Source organism: Grampus griseus (genome assembly GCF_964374135.1).
Source record: "Grampus griseus genome assembly, chromosome: 14".
Lineage (NCBI taxonomy): Eukaryota > Metazoa > Chordata > Mammalia > Artiodactyla > Delphinidae > Grampus > Grampus griseus.
Genome location: NC_139008.1, coordinates 74,227,695 through 74,242,086, shown reverse-complemented (window position 1 = coordinate 74,242,086; position 14,392 = coordinate 74,227,695). Strand labels below are relative to the sequence as shown.

Sequence of the window (14,392 nt, the reverse complement as noted above, 5' to 3'; positions counted from 1 at the left end):
ACTATGTATAGGCTCGGCCGGCCGGCGCCTGCGGCCGCGCGAAGACAAGTGACGTAGACGGCGGAGCGCAGCCTCCCCACCCCGCGCCCTCCGGGCCGCCGGGGGAGGGGTGCAGAGCGAGGACGGGGCGGGGCGCGGGAAGAGAGGGAAAGGGCCGCGCGGACTACCGGGGGTCCTCAAAGCCCCAGCTCCGCTCCTCTCTGCGCCTCCTCCGACCTTTATTGCAGCGTCTCCTCCGGCGGGGCGAGGCCGGGCTTAGAAAAAGGGCAGCCGGGGCCGACAGGGCGACGCGCCAACGGGGCGCTCGGGGCTCTGGTCTCCGCGCGGGGCGGTCCTCTCCGAGTCAGCCCCGACCGACGTGGCCTCCGGGCTTCAGGCAGCGGGGAAGGGGGCCAGGGCGCGGGCACAGGGTCTGTATGTAAACGGTGACAGCGGCGGGGGGCGCGGCGAGGGCTCCGGGGCCGCGCGGGCCGGACGCGCTCGGGCCCGGGTGGCAGGTCCTGGCTCTCAGGAGTAGATGGTGATGACCTCGCGGCCGCCGCCGCGGACCAGCATCACCCGGTCCAGGTGCTCGGTGAGGACCTCGAGGAACTCCATGTCTGAGCGCCCGTCAAGGAGAAAGACCGTCCCCTTCCCTCCCGTTGGAATTAGGGCCGCGCGTGTTGGGCGCCAGGGGAACGATGGGTTCGCGTCCCTGTTCGCGGTGTTGATTCTGAAGCAGACCCGTCTCAACTCTTCCTTCCCAGGGCCAGGACCTAAGTCCCCTGACATCCACCTCCCGCTTCCTCCCAATTTTAAGCCCAGGATACAATTTTCGTCACCGTTGCGGTTGCGGGGAGGCCCTGGCATGTTGAGCAAAACAAGCTTGGCGTCCCGGGATTTCTTGACGATGACCTCGTTCAGCCGCACAGCGGTGTGCATGCGCCGCACGTTGGACTGGTTCCTGAGGGAGGGTCGGAGGGAGGCACGTAAGGCTGGGAGAAGGGAGAGTTGGATCCAGTCGCCCTTCCAGCCCCCCCACCCCAGCACTGGGCTGCTGGGATCTAGTCCTTACAAGCCAGGGACCACCAACCCTAGACTTCTCCAAGCTGGGCTATTCAGAGACCCCAGAGGTCAGGGGCACAAACTGAGGGTTCATGGTGGAGTGAGAAGAGGAGGGACCCTGGCCAACCTAGGTGAGAAGTTAAAAATTCTGAAGCACTTACAAGTTCTCCCACTCCCTTCGGGAAACATAAGAGAAGCAAAGAGAGGAAGAAAAAGAGAGGGGTCAGAAAAAGCAGGAGAAGCTGAGGACTACCTGAGCCACCATCAACCACCCTGTGTGCAAACTGGTCCCGCTCTCCCAGCCCCCCAGGCTTCGCCTTTCCACTGCCTGCCCCAGGGAGTTCTGACCCTTAGCAATCAAGCCCAATCTGAGTCCTCAGATGGGGAAACCAAGACAAGGTCTGGGCGGGGTCTTCCGACTACCAGGCCAGGACCCCTTCTGCTCATTTGCTCTGCCATGGGGAGCAAGGACCCTGTAGGCTCACCCCAGACCCTAGCCCTTAGCCCCCAGGCCCATACGGCTTCATGCTGAAGAAGTCCTTGATGCCCTCTGAGGAGACAGGACTGGGGCCTTTGTTCTTCTCTGCCACAGATTTGTCCTTGGTCCAGGTGAGATGCACTTTCTCTGGATCTGCCTCGCCCTCCCGTTCGGGCTCCTCCCCCGGGGATGGTGAGCTGCTGGGGCAGCTGGGAGCACTCTGGTCATGGATCAGCTGCACCTGAGGGATAAAAGAAGGGACAACATGTGACTCCTTTGGAGGCCAAAGTTCCTGCTCGCACTGGCTGGAGCCAAACCACCCCGCTGCATACCTCCTCTTCCGGCTTCTCCTCGCTGTCACCAGCTGTCTCTTCTGGGACATTGAGGCGAAGCCGAGTGTTGGCTGGATTCTTTCTCCGGATTGAGCCCCGAGACTCATCTGTGATACTCTGGATCTAGGGAGTGACACATGTTGGTGCCAGCTCTGCTGGAAATCACTACCCATGCCCGCCCTGCAAAGAGCTACCCCCAGAGCTGATGTTCAGCCAGGATGTGCACTTTCGGGATCCCTACCAGTTGTTAAACTATTGCAATGCTTCCACATCAAATAGCTATTGCCGCCACTGACCTGGCCACTCCAACCCCTCTCCAGGACCCCTGACCTCTCCACTATCCAGCAACCAAAGGGTTAACACCTGGTCCAGCTGGGCTCTACCTTAGCACTATGGTCCAGTGCCAGTTCTGATTGGTCATAGCACATGCCATTTCTTACAATTTTACTGTCACCCACCTCCAAGATCTCTTCTGTCCCCAACCCCCAGGGTACCATAGCTCATTTCCCCAAGGACCCCACTCCCTGGGGTGGGGCTTTCATTCAAATGCCAGAGGGCCAGTGGTCCCACATTACCCACACTGGGGAGATCTTACACCCATACCCCATGAGAGCTCATCATTGTTACCCTGAGAACCCAGTTGGAGGTTTGCCCCCAACTCTCATCATCAGCTGCATCCTGAAATATCCATCTGTTACCCACTCTCTAAGCCTCTCGAAGGGTCTGTCACATAATCCCTTGTCCCCCACACTGGCAGCCCACGCCCCTGAGGAATCATCCATACATATTTAACATCCACTATTCTCCCTTGGGCCCCAGAAGTCACATAGTGAGCGGAAGATCTGTCACGCATGCCAAAACCCCTCTGCATCCTGGCTGGGAGGCTTGAGAGATGCAGCCGCTGTGTGTACCCCTGCTGCTGGGGAACCCAGTGCCAGAAGGTGGCAGTGCCAATGGCCAGGAGTGGGCCATCCCAAACCTGTGCACGCCCAGAGCTGGCAGCAGCTTGAGACTCTCCGAGCCCAGCCAGGGCAACCTCACCTCCCTCTCCCGCTCATTCTTGGTTAAATGCATCTGCTTGAGGATCTGGGAACGCTGCTCCATCACCAGCGTCTTCTCGTAGGTGTAAGCCGAGATGTCGCTTTCATGCTGTGGGCAGGCAGGGGTGGAGATGGGGTGGAGGAGGGGAAAGGGGGGGAAAGTACGAGCTTCGGTGCAAGGCCAAGGGGAGGGAGGCAGGCCCCCTTCTTTCTGCCAACCTAGGGTTTCCCTATCCAATGACCTAGTTTAATCAACAGTTGTGGGAGGCAAGGACGAAGCAGAGGGCGATGCTCTTTGGAGGCAATGCGGCTCATTCCCTCCTCAGCCAAGCACAGGACTGGGCGAATGAATGGGTGAATTAATGAATGAGTGGATTAATTAATTACCTGGGTGAATGGAGACGGGGGAGAAATATAAAAAGGAACACAGAGATGAATGAATTTTGTACATGGATGAATGGATGAGTGAGTGAATAAATACATTAATGGATATGTGGGTGGATTAATGAATACACAGAGAGATGGGTAAATGGATAAATAAGCTGAGAGAAATGGACAGACAAGAGGCTGTAGAATGTAAGTGCGAGGAGCATGGACTCTAGAGCCAGTCTGCTTGGGGTTGAATCCTGGCCCTGCCACTTAGTGTGTGTTCGGGGCAAATTACTTAACCTTTCTGTGCCTCAACTGCCTAATCTGTAAAATGGAAATGCTGATAATTGTATCTATTTCATTGATTGCTGTGAGAAGTAATATACATAAAGTGCACAGTACAGTGCCTCACACGTAGTAAGCATTATTAGACATGGCTATTCTTACGAAGGAGAGAAGGGTGTATGGATGGATGGATGGATGGATGGGCTTTCGGGTGAATACGTGAGAGGCTAAAAAGTGGGTGCAGGGAAGGGATCCAGCATCACAAGCTGATGGGAGTTGGAGTTCCCCATTTGGTTCTGGGGCCAAAGGGAAAGAGTCCAGAAGGGATTCCAAAACGTCAGAGGTGGCTCCTGGGGACTCACCATCTCCACCACTTCGACCTCCGCGGTGATACGTAAATGGTACAGAAATGTGGTCAAATCCTTCTTCATCTGGATGCTATTGTCGTCCATCTGGGCCACAGTGAAGATTCGCATCTTGCACTTCCGCCAGACCTGGAGTGGTGAAGGGGACCCAGAAAGGTCCAGCCCAGGTGCAGTGCGGAGACCCAGGGCCAGAACGTAGACAGGACCCTGTCCCTCACCCTTCCCACGCACCTTCCCACACATACATGCAGCCCCCCAGTTCTCTATCTCAGCGGCCACTCCCTACAAAAACGCCTCTGCGGGGCTTCCCTGGTGGCGCAGTGGTTGAGAGTCCGCCTGCCGATGCAGGGGACACGGGTTCGTGCCCCGGTCCGGGAGGATCCTACATGCCGCGCAGCGGCTGGGCCCGTGAGCCATGGCCGCTGAGCCTGCGCGTCCGGAGCCTGTGCTCCACAACGGGAGAGGCCACAACAGTGAGAGGCCCGCGTACCGCAAAAAAAAAAAAAAAAAAAAAAAAAGTTTTGAAAAACGCCTCTGCGTAGATGAGGGTCCCCTCATTAAAGCATCACTCGATTGAGTTAAACATTGCTCTCCTTTATAATTCAAGGACATCTGCAAGGGGAGACACCTTCAGTTCCCAGCACCTCAGAATTAAGGAGGGGATTGGAGCCCTTTCCCAGGAGCTCACGTGGAGGCTGGCCCCTTCCGGAGCCCAGAAACCCCGCCCATGATGTGGGCACGAGCACGCGCGGACGCTCACTCACGGACACGCATGCGCACCTTGTGGTGCCGCAGCAGGAAGGGCAGCAGCATGAGCATGCCGCCGTCGTGCACAATCCACCAGACGTCGATGCTGCCCTCCGAGAAGCGCTCCGGGTTACCAGGAAACATGGAAACGTTCTTGGTGACCAGCAGAGCCAGGTGACCGGCCGTGGTTTCCCGGACCAGCTCTGGAGGAGACCAAAGAGATGGCCAGACGGTAAAACAGTGACCCTGGTCCCCTTCTGGCACCCAGCACCCCACCCCCACCCCATCCCGCCTTGGCCTTGGGCTGAGGAGTCAGAAAAACCCCACCTACCTGGGCCTCATCGCTTGTTTGAATTTGGGGAAGCCTCTCTGGGCCTCCGTTTCCCCACCATTCAAGTGGTGATAACAACACCTGCCCTTTCTGATTAAGAACTCGACCATGCAGGGCTCACTTAATCCTCCCAACCACCTTCTAACTAGGATCTACCGGTAAAGCCGCCTCAGGGTTTACCAGCTGCGTGACCTTAATCTCTCCGTGCCTCAGTTTCGCACCAATAAAATGGAGACAGCAATGCCTAGCCCTCACAGGCCTGCTGAGAGAATGAGAGAAAGCCTCCACTTGTCTGGCACACAGAACACAGTCTGTAAGTGTTAGTTATTGTATTACTTAGTACCCACTACTACCAAGGCATCTGATGCCCAGAGACGGTGAGGCACTTGTGAACAGTCACACAGCGAGGAAGGGCCAGAGGGGAGATGTAGACCCGGGCCTCAGCGACTTCAAAGCTGTAGCTCTTCCCACTCCCTGCACTGTCTTCCTGCCAGGGTTGTGAACCCTGCCGGAGCCAAGACTGTCTCCTCCACACCTGAGTCCCTGGGCTCCCCGCACAGTGCCTGGCACATGGGAGGCTTTGAACGCCACCACCTGCATATGCCGACTCCATACCTGTTACGCCTGGGAAATGATCCCCAGGCCCAAAGAAGGACCCCCCACACACCCAGCCCTCTACCACCCCGAGCCCACACAGCTTTACCAATGAAGTTCCTCCACGTCTGATGAGCTTCCTTCTGCCGCCAGTTTCGGGGCCAGCCAACAAGCACGGTGTTGTGCTGCAGCCCCCCGAGGCCCCCGGACTGAATCAGGTGGGACACGCCATCTCGCAGGTTGGAGGAGATCACTACCTGGCAGAAGCCCTTCACCTTCTCTGCCTCCATCAGGCGCCGGATGGACTGCGGGCAGGGGAGGGCTCAGAAAAGGACCAGCCTCAGGCCTCCCTAGCCCTGCCCAGCCCCTTGCAGCCTCCCTAGCCCCCATCTCTCCCCGCCATCAGCCCTCCATTCCTGAAGCTCAGCTCTGAGCATGTCGGCTTCTGGCACCCCATCACCTATGGCCCCCGTTCCCCGCTGCTCAGTCAGAGCTCTTCATGTTGGGACACCACGCTTCCCACCGCCCTGCCGTTGCTCACACAGTCCCCCTGCAAGCTCTCACCCACCACCCAGAGCCCCTCCCCGGCCGACCCCATTGTCCATGACACTCTGCCTGGCCCAACTCAACGATCACCTTCCTCAGACACCACCTGTCCACCCAAACCACGATGAAACTGGGCCCCTCTGCATAGCCAGACAATTTGGTTTTTAACAGTTTTTAAAAGTCAGCATGACAGTAAGCATTTAAAATGCACATTCAATCTGCACAATGAGGGAAGTGTTCTTATTACTCTCACTTTATAAGTAAGGAAATTGAGGCTCAGAGAAATTAAGACTTGCTTCAGGCCATACAGATAATGGATGTTACTGTAGAAGTTCAAGTCCAGGGGTCTGACTCCATCCTTCACACTCTTAACCAAGCCTCTGATGTCAAACAGAAAGGGCTCCTGGGCTTCCCTGGTGGCGCAGTAGTTAAGAATTCCCCTGCCAATGCAGGGGACATGGGTTCGAGCCCTGGTCCGGGAAGATCCCACATGCCGCGGAGCAACTAAGCCCATGGGCCACAACTACCGAGCCTGTGCTCCAGAGCCCATGAGCCATAACTACTGAGCCCGCATGCCACAACTACTGAAGCCCACGCGCCTAGAGCCCATGCTCCGCCACAAGAGAAGCCACCGCAATGAGAAGCCCACGCACCGCAACGAAGAGTAGCCCCCGCTCGCCGCAACCAGAGAAAGCCCGCGCGCAGCAACAAAGACCGAACGCAGCCAAAAATAAAAAAGAGAGAGAAAAAAAAAAGAGAGGGCTCCTATTTCTATCTCTGCCCCCGCCTGTTTAATTCAGCATGCAGTGGCTGAGAATGCGCTGTGCACCGGGCCAGGCCCCAGGGGAGATGGAGAGGCACAAGACCAAACCCCAGCCCTCAAGCTGGTCACAGGCTGGTGGGGAAGACAGAACGTACACAGAAGGCTCTCAAGCCCACCTGAGGTTGACAGGTGCTACGTTAGAGTTAATAACTGCAGAGCAATGTTGGGCAAATCACCTCCCTCTATGAGCCTCAGATTTCTCATCAGTCAAATGGGCATCGTGACAGCTGCCTCGTCCAGGAAGAGGGTGGATGACATAACATGATGTGAGTAGACCTTAGTATATACAGCCTGAGAGATCCTAAACACTCAACACGTTCTATTGCTCTGCAGTTATTCACTCTAACCTCAGACGGGTTTGAGAGCCTTCTGTGTGTGTTCTATCTTCCCCACCAGCCTGTGACCACCTTGAGGGCTGAGATTTGGTCATCTACCTCTCCACGTCCCCCGGGGCCTAGCCTGGTGCCTGGTTCACAGCACATTTGCAGCCACTGCAAGTTGAATTAAACGGACCAGTGGAGGCCTCCAGCCCAGGGCCCTGACAGATCAGTGTGAACGGCCCAGTGAGGCAGAAACAGCAACTGTCGCAAGCCATTAGGTGTGTCCCTCCCCCTCTCATCTCACCTCCCTCAGGCCCCCTTTCCTCTCTCCACTTCTAGCCATGGCCCCGAGAGGAGAGAGACCTGAATCGCCGACAGAACCCACTTCCTCTGTCACCCACCAGACACCTGTTAATGACGCTTAATGCAGAGCCCAGCTGCCCCAGCCCACACTGGCTGTGTACACTGCTCTGTGGACATGGACCAGGGGATTAGAACAAGAGCAGGTGACCCAGAGTCAGGGACCCGGGTTCAAATCCTGACTATGCTTCCAGCCACCTTTGTGACTTCCAGCAAGCTGCTTTCCGTCTCTGGGCCTCTGTTTCTCCCTGGGCCAAACAGGGGTATTCACCCTGCCGACTCCACTTGGTGTGGGGACCAAAAGGGTCCACCTATGTGAAAACGCTTTAAAAGATTTATGCTTCGGCAGGTGGAGTAGGGGTCTAGCAGTTTTAATGTGAGTCTCTGTTTTCTGTCCTTAAACAAATGACCTGACTTCTCTAAGCCTCAGTTTCCTTATCCATAAAATGGGCACTTCCGGCTCTGATCGTCTTTGGTTCTGCGAGTTGGATTCTAAGGAACTCGCTTGCTGAGCCCTTGGACTCCTCTTCTAAGGAAGAGGACAGAAAAGCCTGAGCTCCAGCTGATGGCAAAGGTGGCAGGAGGGAAAGTGGAAAGGAGCAAGGACTGCCTTCCTGAGTGCTGCATCCTTCCGCCCTCCCCACCAGGGCCTCTACTTACCTCCTCCGCCCGCTGGGCCTGGGGATGGTTGTCCAGAAAGGTGCCCTCAAGGACAGAGCCCACAATGGTCAGGCCCTTCCCTGCCTTGAGCTGGGAGGTCAGCGAGAGCAGCTGTGGATGTGCCACGTTCTGGTCTTGGTCCACACGCACCAGCACCAGCAGCTGTGGCCTGAAGAGGGTGCAAGGTCACATGATCCATCCACCACCTACCCAACCGCCATAAACTCATACGCCCGTACGCCATACGCTGGTGAGTTCACTAACCACACGACCTCCATACTCCTGTCCACCTGTACACCCACCACCCACCCATCCACCTACACATCCATCCATCCATTTCCTTGAGTATCAAGACATCCAACCATCTCCCACACATCTATCCATCTACCCACCCATCCATCTCTCCATCTACCTCACTCGCCCATGTTTCCATCCACCCCCCCACCCATTTTATCCTTCAGTTATCCACTCATATCCATGTTAATTTACCTACACATACTTCTACCGCCATCCATTCACACATTCACCTATTCACCCCACCACCCTCCCATACATATACACATTCAGCCATCTACCCATTGATTTATCTGTTCATTTCCTTATTCATTTAGCCACTGCAGCCAGCCAGCCACCATCAATTTAATAGCTTTCTCTAAACACCTACTCTGGGCTAGACCCTGTGCTAAGCATTTGAGATTCACAGACAAATTATGCAAAGCCCCGGTCTCTGGAAGCCCAGTTTAGTAGACATCAGCAAGGACAAGCCAACGATGTCCTAGGCATAGCTCAGGGTTCCAGGCCTTACTCTTAGCAAAACGAACCTGAGGGAGAAGAAGGAGGGATTGGCCTTGCAGAGCAATCAGTTAGAAAGCACCCTGGGGGGTTTCCCTGGTGGCGCAGTGGTTGAGAATCTGCCTGCCAATGCAGGGGACACGGGTTCGAGCCCTGGTCTGGGAGGATCCCACATGCCGCAGAGCAACTGGGCCCGTGAGCCACAACTACTGAGCCTGCGCGTCTGGAGCCTGTCCTCCGCAGCAAGAGAGGCCGCGACAGTGAGAGGCCCGCGCACCGCGATGAAGAGTGGCCCCCACTCGCCGCAACTGGAGAAAGCCCTCGCACAGAAACGAAGACCCAACACAGCCAAAACTAAATAAATTTTTTTAAAAAAAGCACCCTGGGCTGAGAGGCAGGAGGTGAAGATTCTGGGTCCAGTTCTGCCTTCCATGACCCCTGAGACCTTCTCTAGGCCCTGACTGTCACGTGAATAAAATGGAGATTGTTATTCGTCTCGAGATTTCTAAGAGGCCCCATAACTCTCAAGGTGGAAGATTCACCTCTCCCAGAGCACATGCTACATGATACTGCGTTTACCTGTCTGTGCGCATGCCTTGTCCATGGAACTGTGAGCTCACTACATCCCCAGAGACAGGAAGGGGGCAGGGCATAGATCACGCGTTCATATATTTTTTCTAACACATGATGGAATGAATGGATGGATGGACAGATGGTCAGGAGACTGGCCTGGCGGGTGGGGTTTCGGAGAACAAATGTCTGGAACTCAGTTCAGCCTCGGTGTTGTAGGTGGGAAGGGTTCAGACAAGGCTGAACATCCCTCAGCAACCCCAAAACAAAGCAAGCGGGGTGGGTTGGGCCCTGCTCCCTGCCTCTCCCCCCGCTGAGCCCTCACGCTTGTGCCTCCACCACTGACCTCCAGTTCTTGGTGTGCGGGGGCCCTTCCTCTAGGCGTAACAGGGCGTAGCGAGCCGCACTGAGAGACAGGCCTCGGATGCCATCGCCCCACTCCTTCTCCGCCCTGGGGCCGGGAAGGGGGATCGCAAGAGGCAGAAAGCCAAGGAGAGTCAGGGAGAGCCGTCCACCCTGAAGTGGCCGCCCCGGCACAGAGCCGTCTGTCTCAGGCTCAGAAAGGAGGTCGCTCCTGCCACCTCCATTTCTCAAAGCTTCAGCCCCTCCCTCTGCTCCTGTTCTGTCTCTCCCCATCCCATCCCATCCCCCTTTGCCCTCCACTCTAGTGCCACCTTCTCCCACTTCCTGCCTCATCTCCCCGACCGCCCCACCCCCGAGCACTCATCACCCCGCTCTCTCCCCTCCTCCCCTCCTCCCATCCCTCAGTCTCGCCCAGCCCTCCCCACTTCCCCATGCTTACCCACGGTACTCGATATACTTGTAGATGAGCCCAGCAATGAGCATGGCCACCAAGGCATAATACCAGGAGCAGATGAACATGAGGGCCAGGCAGAGGCTCATGCCCAGGAACGAGAGTGTCCTGGACAGGGGGAGGAAGAGCCAGCCTCTGAGCCCTGGTGGGGCTGTCACTGGTGCCTGGGCTCAGACAGCAAGAGTTAGACGGGGCGGGGCATGGGCAAGACCTGGGAGGCTACAGCCAGGTCTAGGGGAAATCACACCATCATCTCCATGAGCACCACGGGGACGCGGGGGCCTCTGGATGAACGAGCAGCCAGGGCACCTCCCCTCGCCCCACCCAACTCCTAAGTCACCACCCTGCCCTGTCCCAGTGCCTTAGACCCTGCCAGACCGCCCTGCCAGGGAGGTTCTGAGGCAGGAGTGTCTGGGGAAAGTTGGAGGCAAGATCTCCCAGGAGGAATGTGACCCCAGGGAAGAGGTGACTGGCACAGCAGTAGCACTGAGATGGGGGGCAGGCAGCCTGGGTTCTGGGCCAGGTGTACCATAGTCTTGCTGGGTGGCCTTAGGCCACCTTTCCCTATTGGAGCCTCCGTTTCCCTTTGGTAGAACAAGCATGATCATTCCTGCCCTGTCTGCCCCACAGGCCTATTGTGAAGATAAGGAGCCGTCAAGGAAAATGATCAGAAGTCCAGCCCAACGTAAGGAGCATCTTCCGTGCACCAAGCAGTGTAATGCTTACAAGGGCCTATGAGGTAGGTGCAGTTATTGTCCCATTTCACAGCTGAGGAAACTGAGAGTTTCCTTGTCAAGACTGGAAGGTGTTGCACACTATTGACAGGAGAGGGATTCTGGCTGAGACCGTTTATACAGTGTTGTGTTATTACTTGTGATTATAAGGAGACCTTCTCCAGGACTTTTCTCATGCTAGTTGTGAAAAGTGGAGTTTGGGATCCTTAGACCTGGAGGGGATGGGCTGGGGTGAGGGGGGAGAGGAGAGGACGGTCCTCTGGGGCAGGGAGGGGGAACGGGCACCCACCAGTGGTAATAGCGAAAGCGTGGCCGCCAGTTGGGCGTCCTCAGCAGCGTCTGTACCGCACAGGCCAGGTTCACAAACATGTAGCACATCAGAAAGAACCTAGAACACGGAAAGGTCCCAGGAGAGACAGAGATGCAAGGGGAGACAGTCAGAAGCACAGGGAGAGACAGGAAAGGGAGAAAGAAACTGCGGAGATGGCCAAGTCATCGGCTTAGGAAGAGGTTCAAAGGCCAAATCCCCTTACAACATGCCCTGGTGCATGTGGGGGTGAATCTCCGTATAACAAAGGACAGGTTTCTACGACAGTGGGGCTGTTAAAGTGTTTGGGTGGGCTGTCCAGGGTCACAGCTGAAGGACCCAGGTAGAGAGACCCCCAGAGATGATGGGGAGGGCAAGAGGCCAGCACGCACATAGAGAGGATGGGGGCGACCTCGTCCAGGGACGCAATGAGGATGCCAATCTCGCAGATGCAGGCGGTGAGAAGCAAGGCCCACGTTGGCTCTCCGTTGGCTTTGCCGTGGCCGAAAACCTGAGGACAGAGCAACCATCACAGGGGGCTGAGACCTTAGGACTTCTTGTGTCTCTGTTCCAGTCTTGGAGACCAGTACGGCAGAGGCAGGGAGAGGATGCTGTATTTCTCATCCTTTAAATGTACCCAAGGGGATACCAGGTTTTTGCTGTATCTTGCCCACTCTGACATTGGTACCCCAGTGCAGTGCAGTTCAAATGATCCCTGAAGGGGAAAAGGAGGGGACACATGGATGAGGAGCTGCAGGGGGCCAGCAAGCAGCCATGACTGAGTTTACCATAAATCTTTTTTTTTTTTAAGTACCACAGAGAGCACCCTCCTCTTACTTGCCCTTTGGCTGCCTCCCTGAGTCCCCGCCCAATCACGAGGCCAAAGGAGGACCATTCATTTTTCCCCTAAGCGTGGACAACCCTGCCCAAAGAGATGGCCCTGATGTTGGGCCCAAAGGCACACCCGTTCTTCTTAGTGGCGGCACAGAGCAGCAGGGCCCTGCTCCCTGGGTAGCCGCCCTGGGCAGGGGCCTGGCTGGCTGGTGTAGGCGGTGGACTGCTGTCCCCACACCCTGCCCCTGCCGCTGACCTGCAGGAAGGGCACTATGCCATCGCGGGAGATGGCCTGCAGCAGGCGTGGAGCCCCCGTGAGGCTCTGCAGCCCAGCCCCGCAGGTGGAGAAGAAGGATCCGATGACGATAACCCAGGGGGACGGCCAGGCCAGGGTGCCCACCACCAGGTTGCCATTCACAGCTTCGCCAAACCTGGAATGAAGCAGCAAAGGGACAAGAGATGCTGGGTGAGCACCGCCACCTGGATTTCCAAGGTCTCCCGCACAAACTGCGGGACCAACTGTACGTCCACTATGAGGCTAGGCTGTGCAGGGGAGAGGGGACAGACAAAGCCCCTGATGACCTGGGCACTTTCTGTCTGTGTGACCTTGGGCGAGACATTCAACCTCTCTGTGCCTCAAATTCTTCAGCTGTAAAGTGCGGATCGTTATAAACCTATCTCATACAATTGGTGGGACGAATAAGGAGATAGCATATGTAAAATACTTGGCACAGTGCCTGCTACGTGGTACTAAGAGTGACACTATTTTTTTTTATTGAGGTGTAGTTGATATTCAAGATTATTTAAGTTTCAGGTGTACAACATGGTGGTTCACAATTTTTAGAAGTTGTACTCCACTTATAGTTATAAAATATTTGCTATATTCCATGTGCTGAACAATATATCCTTGTAGCTTATTTATTTTGTACATAGTAGTTTCTACCTTTTAATCCCCTACCCTTATCTCGCCCCTCCCCCCAATAGTGATTCCAGTACGAGGTCAATTGTGTGATACTATGTCATCCTGGGCAGATATCTCAAACTATTAGAACCTCAGTGTCTCCATCTGAAAACTGGGGGTTCTGGCCTCATCGTGTAGTGATGGTATGTGGTGTGAGGATCAAGAAAAGCATTTTCGAACAATGACACTGTCTTCAAATGGAAGATGCTGCCTCAGTAGGTAGAGAGAGCCCTGTCCCTTCAGTGTGCAAGCAAAGGTACACTCAGATGGGCCGTTGCTAAAGGACTTCAAGAAGCAGATGAAAGATTATCCTGAATGACCTGCCGAATCCCTTGCAATCTTGTGGGAGGTCTGCGATGAAATGAAATGAGATAAATGGAGGTTAAGTTGCCCTAAAAGCTAATAGGTGTAATATATGCGAATTGCCCATTTGGCCAGGTCACCTCCCTACTTAAAATCCTTCAGGGTTTCCCCCATTTTCTATAAAGTAAAGCTCCAGTTTCCTGGTGCCAAAACCCAGGCGTCCAGGACTGGCCCTAGCCTAGGTCTCCAGCCTCATGTCCCCACTTCCTGGAAGCCAGAATGGCGCCTCGGAAACTGACTTCTGTGACAGGACCTCCTGTCTCACCCCGCTGGTCGTGTATGCACACACCCTCCAGAGCTGTGTGCTCCAGAAGCTCTGAATGCTTACAGCCACTGGTACCTACATGCGTGCGCGCGCACACGCGGCTCTGGGTCCCCTCTACTTTGGCCATGCTGTTCCCACTGCCTGGAGTGCCCCTCCCCCTCCTACTTTCCTAGGTAGTCTCTACCACTCAGCGCGTAAAGTGGGAAGGAGAGATGAGAAAGCGTGTATAAGGCACTCCCACAGCATCTCCTCTTCCCCGACCCTCTGGGACTGGATCGCAGCCTCCATAACCCCCAGGCTTTGCTTTATCGCCACCCCTACTGCTCTGCGTTTCAAGTCTGTTGACAAGTATGGTGACCAGCTCCAAAGAGCTCCTTCAGAACACAAATCATTAGTTATTTATCTTTGTTATTTATCCCTGCCCCCAGAACCCTGGACAGTAGCTAACACATAGACAT

At 55.6% G+C, this 14,392-nt stretch overlaps 1 protein-coding gene across 3 annotated transcripts in view; it reads right to left on the bottom strand.

Moving 5' to 3' along the window:
- Positions 1 to 507: 507 nt before the first annotated feature.
- Positions 508 to 14,392, bottom strand: part of SLC12A5 (solute carrier family 12 member 5) — a gene marked incomplete at both ends in the record, with an annotated part of 35,607 nt that continues 21,722 nt past the window's right edge. For 2 of the 3 annotated variants that reach the window (XM_082669981.1, XM_082669983.1), the window contains 15 exons: positions 508 to 599; positions 810 to 943; positions 1,206 to 1,220; positions 1,564 to 1,763; positions 1,855 to 1,977; positions 2,896 to 3,003; positions 3,911 to 4,042; positions 4,694 to 4,863; positions 5,695 to 5,890; positions 8,295 to 8,463; positions 10,003 to 10,107; positions 10,459 to 10,578; positions 11,494 to 11,592; positions 11,904 to 12,022; positions 12,602 to 12,776. In XM_082669981.1, the coding sequence (XP_082526107.1) occupies positions 508 to 599; positions 810 to 943; positions 1,206 to 1,220; positions 1,564 to 1,763; positions 1,855 to 1,977; positions 2,896 to 3,003; positions 3,911 to 4,042; positions 4,694 to 4,863; positions 5,695 to 5,890; positions 8,295 to 8,463; positions 10,003 to 10,107; positions 10,459 to 10,578; positions 11,494 to 11,592; positions 11,904 to 12,022; positions 12,602 to 12,776 (1,957 nt within the window). The remainder of the gene's footprint in view (positions 600 to 809; positions 944 to 1,205; positions 1,221 to 1,563; positions 1,764 to 1,854; positions 1,978 to 2,895; positions 3,004 to 3,910; positions 4,043 to 4,693; positions 4,864 to 5,694; positions 5,891 to 8,294; positions 8,464 to 10,002; positions 10,108 to 10,458; positions 10,579 to 11,493; positions 11,593 to 11,903; positions 12,023 to 12,601; positions 12,777 to 14,392) is intronic. The other variant, XM_082669982.1, reaches the window with a different exon arrangement.